The following is a 14,286-nucleotide window of genomic DNA, read 5'->3' on the forward strand; positions in this document are numbered from 1 at the left end:
TCACTCGCTTCCTGTGGAGCACAGTTCATCTCTCTGTGTGTGTGTCGGTCTAATCTGATCCATGTCCGCTCACTTCTGACACAACAGATCGTCAACAGCTCTGCCATAATGTGTGCACATGTGCAGCTAGCATTCCCTCTCTGCTGCCTCTCCACTTCGGGGTCTTCAGAACTCAACAAATGAGTCAAAAATTCTGATCTGCAGCTGTCATCTTTCTGTTCTTCTGCTTCTCTACACATTAATCAGAAATATGATTTACTTTACTCAAAGTGTATACTTTTTTAAGTATTACGCAGCTCTGTTTTCAAGTACCAGATCATGAGTGTGTTGTAATACTAAACACAAGTATAAAAAAAAAAATATCACATCATGGGGCCAAAAAAGCTGATGTATCTTCTCCCACCCACAGTGATATTGAGTGATTATCCAGCTTATTTTGCTCTGTGTCAGTGTGACCTCGAGAACATGGAGGTTGTGGATGTTTCTTTGCACCACTGGGACACCAAATAACTGAATTACATGCAAGTGTCCCTGGAAAAGGAAACTTGGGGCTCTTAGGGTTGTGTGTGCCAGCGTCTGACTCCAGTTAACAGCAGGTGGGCAGGAGTGCAGCATGCAGAGTTGGCGTCCAGCTGTGAGAGCAGGCAGCGAGTGCGGCCAAAGCAGCTGCTGACACTAAGTGAATAATCACAGCTTGGCCGTATTTGACATGGACAGACGGACAGAGGAATAACTGTCTGGCACATCCCAAAAAAAAAACCGCTGTTTCCGAGGATGCTTCTCCGAATAGTCAAGGGTTGTTTCGTAGAAGACTGAGAGCCACAACCTCTGTCAAAGAGCAATATTAGTGTTTTTTTATTTGTTTCCCACAGCTGTATTAACTATAAAGATAATTACTTGTTAGTGCTGGGCACGTTAACGGTGTCAACGTTAACGGTGTCAACGTTAACGCATGACGCGTTTCCATGATGACTGAGCGGAAAAAGACTTGCGTGACGTCATGTTTACGTGCCACGGCACCGGAGTCCAGGCACCGCTTACCAGTTAGCTCCGTTAGCGGATACATACCTATGTTCCGAAAGCCCGAGAATACAGAATGCTAACCCTTACCCTAACCCTAACTGACATTGACTGATTCCGGGTCTGTCAGGAACATTACGCTGGGGATAAATCTACGCTTCCCCCAACACGTATGGCTCGTTCCGCCCTGCGAAACAGGTACCACGGGATGTCAGCGGCAAGGAGGTCAATCCCAGCACTATTAGTTATATATATTTATATACTGCATACTTTTGTTTGTATGCATGAGTGATGCTCCGTCTTGGCATTGTACTCTTTACTGATTTTAGAGTTTCTAATGAAGTGGTTTTACTTGCCGTCTCATCCACCTTCATCTACATAAGAAAGACACAAAAGACCTGAGAGAATATCCTTTCACGTTCATTTTTGAAATACACAATATTTCAAATTGCTTATGCAGGGAAATAAAAGGGAAGCTTAAGGTGCCCTTGTGGACAGACAATGAGTGTCCGGAGCTCTCTCTCCCTCTCTCTCAGCATCATTGTGTACCTGTTTTGCGGAGAGGAAAGTCATCTTTTGAGTCATATGTGCCCAGCATTGGATGGTTGTACGCTGACAAGGCTGTTTGTGGAGGAGAGCTCTGGTCCAAAGAGCTGTGCTGAGTTTTCCTATGAAAAAAAGATAAATATTATATTATAATGAAGCATCCACACACAACTTCCATCACCTTAAAGTCAACACTGAGAAAGACAAAAAAGACAAGGAATAGAGGGAAGGGCTTTTCTTTATCACCTTATGACAGCACAGAATCTTAGGTTTTATTTTCCTGTCTGAAAAAATATACAGTGGAGATGAAGAGCATAACAACCGCAGGATGAGAGGAGAGGTGACTAAAGAAAAGGGTATTCATGAGGGGAAAGACATGAGGAGAATGCAAACAGGTAGGGAATGCGAACAGGTAGGAGGACAAAGAAAACGGGGAAACCGAGATGGCAGCATGAAGCATTTCCCTCATTGATGGTACGGCACTTAAGATTCTACTGCGTCTCCTGCCACGGCAGAAATGTTTGACTGTTTAAAGCCTCTTCAAATATTTAAAGCACAGGAGAGGTGCCATTGTCTTTCCTCTCTGCCCACTTCAAACACGCGCTCACCAAACACGCCTCAAAGAGAGCCAGCTGTCAATTACAGACAGCAAAGATGGCTTAAAGGAAAATGTCTCATGTCTTTTTTTTTTTTTTTTTTCAAAGCATTTTCTCTGCAGTTTACCTCCAGTGAGGACTCTACGAGAGGCTAATTTTGATGTTTGAAGCGTCTTACACTGCACACAAAAGCTCATCAAAGACATACACCCACACTATGGGGATTCAAAAAACACCACTGGGTTTGCCACGTGTTTGCATTACGACACAGCAGTGAAGGCCTTTAATATCTGATGTCTTATTTAGTGCTCGACTTTTTGAGTTTATACAAGAAAAAGCAACAGCTACCTGGCGTTTGAATGCGTTGCTGAATAGATTACTATGATTAAATCAATTTGAAAAAAGGAGGAAAAAGGACACAATCGTGTCCTTGAGTTCATTTCCAATAGAGTTGCTCTTTACAGAAGTGATTTCACAACGCACTTACTGAAGGTAAAGAGAGACGTCTTCTGTGAAAGTGACAATGATTCTTAGCACATTTATGGTTTCAGGCGGTGACATGATGAGCAACACCGAGTCCCATGTGTACCACAGGGGAGGGGAAACTTGCATATTGTATGTAGTTCACAACTGAATCATAAAATGAAGATTGTATTCCGGTGTTTGATGAGTTACACTCCAAAAAGAAATCAGTCGCTGTGACACTCACCCATACCAGTAGCGAGGGTCACTGGGCAGACAGTGGTTTAGATTTCGCTGAGCCAGCGCTTTCTTCTTATTCAGGACAAACTCCTGAAGTCGCATCTTTACCTCCGTACTGGCCACTGCGCCTACACCGAGACAGAGATAAGGGGAGAATAATGGCGAAAGGTACAGAAAGAAAGCCCCGTGCTGATCTTTCAGGCTCACATTTCTAGCACGATTCTGTGATACGAAAAAAAGCCTCTGCAGTGACACAAACCATGAAGATTATGACTACATCAATCCATGCACTGACACATTATGTTGTTCCTCGGTATATACGGAGGGCACTATCTTGCATCATAGCGTCACTGAAATTACAAAGAGAACAACAACAGCAGCAGCAGCAGCAGCGCTCGGTAACTCCCATCAAAGACACACATCATGAGTTTCACTCAGCTCCTGGTCTCTCCTCAATTACCACCCTCATTTCACAGCTACAAACAAATTGTCCAGGGAGGCAGATGAGTGAGAGCGAGAGAGCGAGAGAGACCATTAAAAAATATATTAAACGCAGAGAGGAGAGCAATAAAGGTGGGAAACAAGGGGAGATGTTTTTGACAGCGGGAGGGCATTTCTCTACAAAAGTGACAGAGGCAGAGAAATCCAGCGATGTGGCGAGTTTGATGCCAAAATGAGCACGTGAAAATGACAACAGCTAATATGTGATCGCTAAATCACGGTGCAGCTGGAAGTGCTGACATCCCAATATGTCTGCTTTGCCGCTGAAGCAAATTGGCTTTTATGAGACTGCCTTCTATGCAATTTAGTGCAGCACTTAACAAAGCTTCCTCTGTTTACAACCCAAAGCTCTTTCCGCAGACGTCAAACTGTAGACTTTGTCCAGCGGAGGAAAAAGGTCAGGGAGGAAAAGCACGGTTCCAAATATGGATCCGCCATTAGCTATATTCAAAGACCAATTTCTATTGACGCGCTTGTCAGAAAAAATCCCATTGCAGCCTGCCAAAGAATGCCCACATACGTCTATTTAACAGCTACCCCTAACATCCTAATCATTATAAATAAACACCATCTGTGTTTTATTCTTATTTACCAACTTAAAAGTGCAAATACTGTAACGAGGGAGCACAATCGAACCTGTGCCAAGACTGCTCACAATACCAAGCCTCAATACAGATATAGATGGTGATTTTGACAGATCTTCCAAAGCAATACTGAGATTTTGTAGCAGAAACATTATCAAAGTGTTGGAAAATCCCCTGTAAAGGAACGCTGACAATTGTTAATAAAATAGAATAAAATAAAACTCCTTGGCAGCTTCATTCAAAATATAACTTTCTATTTCATGCAAATGTCTATTAAAGGACATTAGAAGAGCCATTCAAGTACCATATGAAGTGGAGGGAAAAATCTAGTGCCGTGCACTATTCAGTAAGGCAATGCCACTTACTTTCCTGGTGCCTTTAAATAACAAGGCAATTGAAAGCGAGTCAAGTCTTTCCTGCGTCCTTATATTCAAACAATTGCAGAACAATTAAGTTGGCAGTTCTATAAGAGGAGTTCAAGAGACCGTGCCTCCTGCCACACAAATATTTACCGGTTGGATCAGTCCGAGTGCTTACGTAAAGATACTAGCACAACAAAGCATCATTATAATAATCACATATATTATTATATATGATTGCACTCGGCTCCTTTTTCATCAATAAATACGAGAAGCTTTGCGCTTCCTCACTTGTTCGTTGCATTTCTTCACTTGTTCTTTGCACTCCCACAATTGTTCTTTGCACTCCCTCACTTGTTCTTAGCACTCCCACAATTGTTCTTTGTGCTCCCTCACTTGTTTTTGCGCTCCCTCACTTGCGCCTCCTCACTCGTTCGTTGTGTTTCTTCAATCGTCTTTGCACTCCCTCACTTGTTTTTTTCGCTCCCTCACTTGTTTGTTGCGTTTCTTCACTTGTTCTTTGCGCTTCCTCACTTGTTCTTTGCGCTTCCATATTGACACAAATCTAATACCATAGGGTTAAAGCAACAAAAATACTTTCAAATAAGTTCAAATGAAATTAATATTTAAAATAAGTTTTAAAAAAAGTAAATGAAAGCTGTGTAACAGGGAATTTTCTGTTTAAATTGCATTATTATACAAATAATGAAGGTGAGCGTGCCACTTGAAGGTCTTGCTCTGCTCACCTCGTCTTGGCCTGCTCCCTGTGGTAAACGTGTGAGGTCAAACTGTTCTGACTGCTGTGCCACAAGGACAGGTGTCGAGGACAGAAGGTCAAGCCTCGCTGGCACCTGCTGTGGCAAAATGGCACAGCAGCTTCAGCTCAGTTACAGCAGATGTTGGCAGTGTTGCGGAAGCAGAGAGCGAATATATGCTCGGTCAAACATGACGGCAATGTTTAGAGCTTTACACATGACACCGTTGAACCATGGGAATTCAAACACACATAACTGATTATATCCCCTTATTCAGTACAATTCCCCTCGAGCATACTGGACTTATGCTCTGTTGGCCACTCATCATAACAGCTGCTACTTACTCTCTTGTCCCCGCTCCTTGTTTTTGAGCTGCTGGAGTTTGTGTTCCCGCTGCTGCTTCTCCAGTTGCTGCTCGTGACGCTGCTGCTCCATCTTCCTCTGATGCTCCAACAGCTCCTGTTGGTGTTTGAGGGCCAGGAGATCCTGTTGATGCTGGTAAAAGGAGAGGAAACAAGGCATATAATACAACTTTAGGGCAAGACGTTTTCACAAACTTGTGTGGGAATCTCTAGAGCTAGAGAGAGAAACTGTTCTGACAATGTGCAACATGTGGATCATTGCTTATTGGAAGTTTCTAAAATGCATGATATTACCAGCCTTAAATCCATAATTAGGGTCACATTAATCTGGGTTATTTTCAGCACTAAATCATTGTGATTATTGGCAAATCTGGTGGTCGCCGCACAAATAAGGTTTGCCTGGAATAATTGGAGATGACTGTGGAGAAAAGAACTGCCACCAGATTAAATTACGACACTATATTCACTTAAGTCTTCACATACACGTGCCTCTGTCCTTGAGAGGATGCAGTCGAAGAGGAGAGGAGAGGTCACCTGGATGTGTTCCTGCAGCTGCACTTCATGTTGCCGCGACAGCTGTTCATGTTGCCTCTGAAACTCAGCGATCAGAAGCTGCCTCTGCAGTTGCTGCTTGTGTTTGAGCGTCACAAGCTCCTGCTGCAGCTGCTGCTCAGGGTGGCCTGTGTGAGGTAATAAAGACTTTGTCATTCTAAACATCTGGAGCGTGGAACGCGTTCGTAAGAAACAGCCAGCGGAAGACTTATAGCCTCGGGGGGACGTGAAAAACCCACATCATGTGGGACTTACTGATGACTGGCCCGCGGCCTGGCTCTGTTGATGTGGCGCAACCTGTGGAGGCGCTCGGTATGGGGTGGGTTTGGGGAACCAGGCCGTAGGGGGGCTGCTGGTGGTGGTGGTGGTGAGGGTGGTCCACGACGCGCAGGTCCATGGGAAGGATGGCTGTGGTGGTGGGGGGCACCTGCGTGGGCAGTGCTGCAGTGCTCACGTCCACTGGAAGAAAGATAAAGGGGAGCACTTGGTTAGAACATACTGTAGAATATATATAATAACAAGCTTCTTCTTATCATCAGGTAAAATGACCGCAAAGTGTCCTGTTCCCTTTCATCTTTAATTCCTCTATAAACATAACAACAAAAATTCTTCCTGCAGTGAGTTGGAAATCCTAAAATGACCAACAGCCGGGGAAGATGCTTTAGATAGAAAACACAGATTTTGAGTCAGCACAACATTTCAGCAACCCCCTCTATACGTCTGTTTATGAGTAATAACTTTATAGTTATTATTTTTTTAATCAGACAGCTCTGATCCAAGTAACACTTGTTTCCTCAGCTGTCAGGACACTGCGGCTTTGACATTACATTTGTGTTTGCTTGCAACGCAGACATAAGTCTAGTTTACAGTGGTATAGACTGGATAAGAGGATTAGCGAAACACCAGAAACATAAATTATGTCTGTGATTTACAGAGCAGGCACTACAGGGTTGTGTTGAGAGCTTAAACTACTCATAGTAGTCTCAAACAAATCCTGTATTTTACACAGACATACACGCAGATAAAATGATGGCAGTAGAGGGCAAAAACAATCCTCCTGTAACATGAGTTTTGCTGACACGCAGACAGACTCGCTTGTGCATGTTTGCGAGTACATGTGTTTCCAGTGGGACTGCGTCTACGCGAGCACTAACGGTGCATTTTGCTTGTTGTGAGCTGTAACATGATAATAACAAATTTTGTGTGTGTGTGTGTGTCTTCTGCAAAAGCCAGCAAAAGTTGTGCCTAGTGTCGAAGGAGATGGCTTTCAAGTGCCATCTCCCAGGATACAAGTGAACAAAGTGAACACCTACACAGACACAAACACATAAACAGGTTTGCATAGCTATTCTTCTTAGAACACTGCACTGACTTCCATTCATTTTACCCTTAATGTCTGTTCAATTTTACCGAAACACAATTCAAATTGTGAACACTGAAGCTCGATGTCACAGCTATGACGATGGAGATTAAACAGCCGTTTGTGTCACATCGCGTTTCATCTAATCTACAACACTGATTCTGATTTATCGGAGTAATCCCGGCGCTGTCGAAACATGAACACAAACAAGAGCAAACACTGGAAACGCAATATGCCCGCCATCCACATGGGTGGCAGGCAAAAAAAAAAACTAGGGTATTAGTGCAATCAGATTATATCTCCAAAACAAGCAAACTACACAACCGCTTACACACAAACAGCGTTACCATTACACAACAGTGTAAGAGAGATAGAGAGGGGAAAAAACAAACAAACATGCAAATAAATCTTTGCCAACTTTAAGCCCTTGATATGGAACTGGAGTATGGAGTGTTGTGTGTGATCTAACACTGTCAACACACTAAAGCACTGCAGGCTTAATGTTTTAATCAGAAACAGGTCGTGAGATACAGAGCCAGTGTGCAGCAGCAGCAACAGCAGCAATTACATTGATTGATTTATAAATTTATTCAAAAAAGGACAGTTCTCGAGGACAAAGACGACGCAACACAATAAATTCTTGACTTGCACTTAATGCCAACTCAAGCTCAAACACTAATGGCATCATTCAACCTCCTCTGATCGATATCTGCTCTGTGGCAAACCACCTTGCACCTTGCCAAGTGCTCGGCCAGTCATCAATACCCTCAGACGAGTGGAGAGCATCCCCTCCGCTCGTGGATGTCCTGGCATCCCCCCCATGACCAATGAGGTTGCGATGGAGTTGCAGTAACTTGCTGAGATAGCCAATGACATCTTTGGTACTGGGCAGGTTTTTTCAGCGCGGGGAGGAAACTTGACACCACCCAACGGGACAAGAGGGATAGAAGAAAGGGTGTGGCCACTCCCGAGCCAGACATGCTGGTGCTTCTCTGGTGCACATGTGTGTCTTTAATTGCATCACTGTACACTTGTAAAGACTTGTTTGAGTGCTGGACATCAGGATTTTTTATTATCTTTTAAAGGAAAAGACATGCACATTTAAGCTATGATTGTTGTTGGACAACTGCCCATGTCCCCGTGCTCAAAGATAAGTTGGGAACTGGTTTCTTCAATAAAGCCATTGTGTTACTTTCTGCCATCCCTTACCTTCAAGATATTTAAGTCGTTTAAGTTGCCAGATCATTTTGTCAGTCCAAAAAAATGTGCCACTGTGTATTTCACCATGTTTTTTTTCTTGCTGTTCTCGCTGTACCCACTTCTTCTATTATTTACAGTCAAAGCCCAGAGGCAGAAACTGTGGAGGACGTGTAAAGCTTCGAGGCCAGTTTGGGTCACATGCAGCAGTAATTCAACACCCAACCGCATTATGGGCGAGTGTGTTAATCTAACACGATTTAGAACAATTTCAGTCGGACTAATTTGTTAACACGTGTTTTTGTAAGTCCAGTTTTAGACAATGGATTATCAGCACCACATTTCCATCACAGCAGCTCTGTCTGCATGCATTTCCTGCTACATTAACTGACTGAGGCGCTTCATCTGGATGATAGAGGTTTCAGCTTGTATTTCAGCATGAAGAAAGACCAGTTTGACCTCAAAGCACCACTGAAATCAGCTGCTGCATTCCAAAAAGTTAAGATGTACAGCATTTTTATAGAGATGCAACATTGCAACGGATGCTCGTCACGACCGTGTCGTTTGTGCGTATATCTGACACAGCAACAGATTTTGTGCGTGCAAGGACACGAGGGATAGGCTAAGATGGAGGCAGAAGATCCGCTGAAATGATGACAACTGCCCTGCATTCTATGTAAACATATCGAGTATGACCTCAGCAAAGTTTATTTACAGTTATCTTAACAGGAAGTCACAGCTTCTCGTGTTAAGATAGGTGAAAAGGAAGCAGGAGCCGAACCAAACGTGTGCACAGGCACATGTCTATGATAGCTGGACCTCTGACACTACATTAGAAGATGCCGCTGATCGTCACTCTAACAGCACACAGATTGTGCCAGTCTCTTGTGTTGCATAAACAAAGCTTTGCCCAGTGAACCGTGGTAACCTCACCACCTCCTCTATTTGCTGTACACATGCATACATACATACGTATGACTGTCAACAGTTTACACACATATTTAATAAGAAGTAAACATCGGGGTCAAACAAACAAAACCTTTTATAGGGGCCATGAGGCGGGTCAGGCCACTTCAAACACAGTGCCACTTTGTGTACGGGGGGCCCTTTTTAGACCGATTCTGGCGCTAACTATTCAAGCCTCACGGTGACAAATGGATAAAGAGCATCGCCCTAAATTAACGCCTTTTCTACTCAGCATTTTCCCATATAGATTCATGACAGTGACATTTGGACACAAAGCCCTGCTAAACGGGGCTCTGGTGGGGCCGCTGAAGTTAGACGACCACTCGCTTTCAACCCCTTCACCACTTATGTACGCTTCCCCAAGTGCCTTTCTCAGTAAGCATGCAACAGAGGCTCCACAAGGGGCCCTTCTGCTTCTAAACATGCAACGACAAAAGCCGAACACGCATATATATATAGATGGTATAAAAGTAAATTGGTGCTATAGGGTGAGCAAAGTAAATAATGAGTTACTTCTCACCAGTAACTGTCAAATGATGTGAAATATCATTGCTCTCTTGCAAAAACAATAAATTCAGCAGTGGCTAAAGCCTGGAAGTGTGACAGTTAAACAAGTTCTCAGACATTTCAGCTTCTTAAATTTGGATATTTTCTTGTTTCTTTGATCCATGTAACAAAGACTTCATTCAAACTTATTCATTTTATTTTGTGGGAAAAACTAACAAGACGTGGAGACATGATCATTTCAAGTTTCGGGAAACACTAATCGTCATTTTTCATCATTTTCTTTGACATTTTATGGACTAAACAAGTAATTGATTAATCGGGAAATTGAGATATCAACGTCTGCCAAAATAAAAGCTCCAAAAAGTGCCTTGTGTAGCTTAAGCAACAGATAAAAATGAACAAACAATGGCAAAACATAAAGTATGATAACAAACTTTTAATTGTAGACAAGGAACAGTTGCTCTTGGGGAATAATGAAGCAAATTATTGATTAAATTCACACCCTAATGGTCTACGTGTATATGTTTTATTCTATCAAAGCGTCTGGTCACTTACACAACAGCAGTCACTCGCTGACTTCAGCCACTTAACCTCCATCTGAGAGGCTACAAGAGCAGGCAGCGCAGAGAGAGACATGGTGCAATCACCGCTCAGCCCGAGCTCCTCAGGCTTTAACCACACTCGGCTCGGCCCATTAAAGCGCACTGAGAGCAATGGATGATGACAGATCACTGTAGCTACACAGAGCTATACAGTACACAGTGGCAGACAAACCTTTTGATAACCTTACTGTGTGTGTGTGCGTGTGTGTGTGTGTGTGTGTGTGTGTGTGTGTGTGTGTGTGTGTGTGTGTGTGTGTGTGTGTGTGTGTGTGCGTGTGTGTGTGTGCGTGTCTGTGTGTGCGTGTCAACACTATAACCTGCACCTGAACCACACAGACTTGTTTTCAGGTCTATTTCCGTCTTCTGTGTTATTTCAGGGCAAAGGCTGTGACATTAGTGTGATAAAAGAGATTTGAGTTGAGGTGTTGCTGCTGCTGTTTCATTAAGTCTTGTTTCTCAACTTCACTTGAGGCTGTCACAGATCACAGATCCCAGTTAGTTATATCACAATCGCACTGGTCAAAAAAACACTGTTTAATCCCAGGTACAAACGTGTTTGATATACTCAATATAATCTATTTCATCAATCTGATCATATAAATAATCAATTAAAAAAGGGACCACTGGAACTTTAACTGATAGATATGGAGTTTTATTTTCTACCTTTGATTATTTTCTTGTTTCTGATGCATCTGTGACATCTGGGGCAGCGACTAACAATAATTTTCACCATCAGTGTTTTGCAAATCTGTAAACAATGTTGTCGAATGTCCAGTTTTGTCCACAAACCAAAATCATTCAGTTTTGATCATTTTGTTTTGTCTGATATGAGCAAAGAAAGCAGAAAACGTTCACATTTAAGAAGCCGACAAATCAGAGAACTTGATTTGTCCGATTAATTGATTATAAAAACAGTTGACAATTAATTGTTTAATTGTTAATTATTCAATCAAATGACACAGGGATGAACAACCCGTGGCAGATGGAATGGAATTAATCATTTTTACTGACTTCACACGGGATTAAAAATTACAGGTCCACCCACTAATTCCAGTGTGAAAGGAGGCTTGAGACAGTTCTGCGCTTGTGTTACGAAATCCTGTCAGAAAGTTTGACACCTGACACGAAAACGCATCCCTTTCATGTCAGACGCGTGAAAAGAAAAACCCGACAATAAGAACAACAGTAGCTCGGTGAATAACAATTCCCCATACAGACGTGTTTACAACACACAAAGCCTCTGTGAACAGCGACGGGCCGACAAAGAGCAGCCGGGTGAAGACAGTTTAAGTTATCAACACGGCATATAAAGATGGCGCTAAGTGAATATGGCATGACATTATGGTGCTGAGCCAACAGGAGCTGACTCACGCCGACAGCATGGAGGATGATAATGCAAACATTCCTGCTGCAGGCAGGGCCGTAAGAGAGAGTAAGAGCCACTCTGGTCACATGCAAACAGTTAAAGAGACTAAGAAAAGTTCATTTCTTACATCATTATCATCATCATCATCATTACTTTATCTTAAAATGTCAGTAAATACAACTTTTTTCTTTCTGTGATAACATCTCAAGGACCATAAAAGGTATGAAGGACGGAAGTGAGATAAACTCTGTTCATTTCCAGACGGGAAAACCGTGTTTACTTTATGTTGCGTATGATGATGTGAAAATGTGGACGATCTTACAAAACAGTCGACTCAAAAATGACTCCTCCTCCTCTCTCTTATTTATTCTCTCTTATTTATTCATCCATCACGTTCCGTGTGGCTCTTTCCATGACTCTGGTCCTCCCTCTCCCTCCCCCACCTCTCATCTCCCTCTCCCGTGATCAGGCAAAGATTATGGATCCCACAGAGGGAGTTATTTTTAGACCAGGATTCCCAAAGGAGCTCCTCATCCCACCAGGCATCCATGCACTCAGACAAAAACCCCATGCATGTTTCATCACGCAATTTAGGAAGGAACTGACTGGCACACATTCACTTAGAAAAATAAAAACCAAAACACAGCACGCCGACGTCAAACCGAACGTGTGCGATTAAAAAAAAATTAAGTGGCAACGAGGGACGGCAGTGCAGGGCTTGCTGATTAAGAATGAATAGTAATTGCTGACAAAGTTTCTCAGCTGTGAGACAAACACACAAACACAAGAAAGAAGGGAGGCGAGCGCCATGGCGACGGACGAATTGTGACCAGCAGTTGGTTGGACAGGAAAGCAGGGGCGGAGCTAGAGACAGAGGGAGAGCCAATGGTGGTCGCCAAACAGGATTCAACAAACGGCCTGCATGTGCATTTATATTTAAGTACGAGAGCCGAGAGTTTGTAATATCTCATGTACCTGGAGTTCTTTGTGTCACTGCCACTCGGCTGTCGTTTCACTTTCTCTAAGGACATTGTGTGATTGACAGATGGGGCTCACCCAGAAATTCAAGCCATGCACTATAGTCTAATCTTGCAGATTACAGAATTACTAAAAATGCTGATGTTTTCAGGGTGGCTGCGTGGAGACAGACAATGCCTCTGTTGCTACTGAATATGACGCTTTACTTTAAGTGTGGATTAGAGCTGGGATACAAGCCTCACTGTACACACAACACACTAACCAAAACAGAGTTATGGAAGACAAACTGGCCACTTACTGTAATGCAAATTAAACCGATATTTATGACGATTCACAAGAGTACAGCAACATTTTTTTCCGAAACTTTTTAGTGTGCAAATAATGACAGGGATTTTTGTCACACTTGAAACTTTCACACACACACGTGCACAAGAAACTGTGGGGAGGTACAGACACACTCCAGCCACTGCCATCTGTTCAATTTAGTGTAAAGGCTGAGCTGTGAGTGGTGCTGAGCGAGCTGCTCAATACATCAGTACCATTCAATAAACACTGTCACTGCACACCCACACAGCCACTCAACACACACACACACACACACTATCTCACAGACTGTAAAAAAAATCAAAAAAATCTATACACTGAGCGAGTTTATGCAAACACAATAGTGTACACTGAAGTATCACATCAACTTGTAACAAATTATGAAGGAAAACGCACCAAAAAAAAACACTCATCCTCCAACACAGACGGAAAAAAGCGGACTAATTACAAAGCAGCTCAAAGAAACGGAAATCAAAAGCAGCAGCGAACGCCTCACAAACAACCATCTGTGCATAATAACAAGAGCTCTTACCCATCAGTTGTGCCGCGCCGTCCTGGTTGCAGTGTGTTTGTGTACTGTAATGTGTGTGCGTATGTGTGTGTGTGTGTGTGTGCAGAATCTCAGCGAGATACAGACAGAGAGAGAGAGAGAAAGTGATTCTCTGCACAGAGCTATAAAGTCCACAGAAACACAGCGGACTGACTGTGTTTTCAGCGTGAGAGCAGATCTCTCTCCCCTCTCCCCGCCTGTCTTTCACACACTCTCCCCGTCTCTTGGTTTCTCTTACTGACGTGATTTGCTTTGCTCTGTCCTCCGGCTGCCACTGTCCCTCCCTCCCTCCCTCTGTTCCTCTGGTCCCCTCCCACTCTCTCCTTCTTTCTCTCTCTCTCTCTCGCTCTATGAAACACACACACACATACACAGAGTGACATCAGAAGGCAGTTTTAGGCATGTTGAGCATTTTACTGGAGTCACTCTCTCCGTCTCCTAACTCACTGATCAGCAGGG

General features: G+C 43.2%; 1 protein-coding gene across 1 annotated transcript in view; it reads right to left on the reverse strand.

Moving 5' to 3' along the window:
• hdac4 (histone deacetylase 4) overlaps nucleotides 1–14,286 on the reverse strand; it is a gene marked incomplete at both ends in the record, with an annotated part of 68,650 nt that overhangs the window by 36,660 nt on the left and 17,704 nt on the right. Inside the window, 5 exons of the mRNA XM_083908692.1 lie at nucleotides 1,570–1,688; nucleotides 2,872–2,992; nucleotides 5,408–5,558; nucleotides 5,960–6,105; nucleotides 6,233–6,436. Of these exons, the coding sequence (XP_083764818.1) occupies nucleotides 1,570–1,688; nucleotides 2,872–2,992; nucleotides 5,408–5,558; nucleotides 5,960–6,105; nucleotides 6,233–6,436 (741 nt within the window). The remainder of the gene's footprint in view (nucleotides 1–1,569; nucleotides 1,689–2,871; nucleotides 2,993–5,407; nucleotides 5,559–5,959; nucleotides 6,106–6,232; nucleotides 6,437–14,286) is intronic.

Source organism: Microchirus variegatus (genome assembly GCF_963457635.1).
Source record: "Microchirus variegatus genome assembly, chromosome: 22".
NCBI lineage: Eukaryota > Metazoa > Chordata > Actinopteri > Pleuronectiformes > Soleidae > Microchirus > Microchirus variegatus.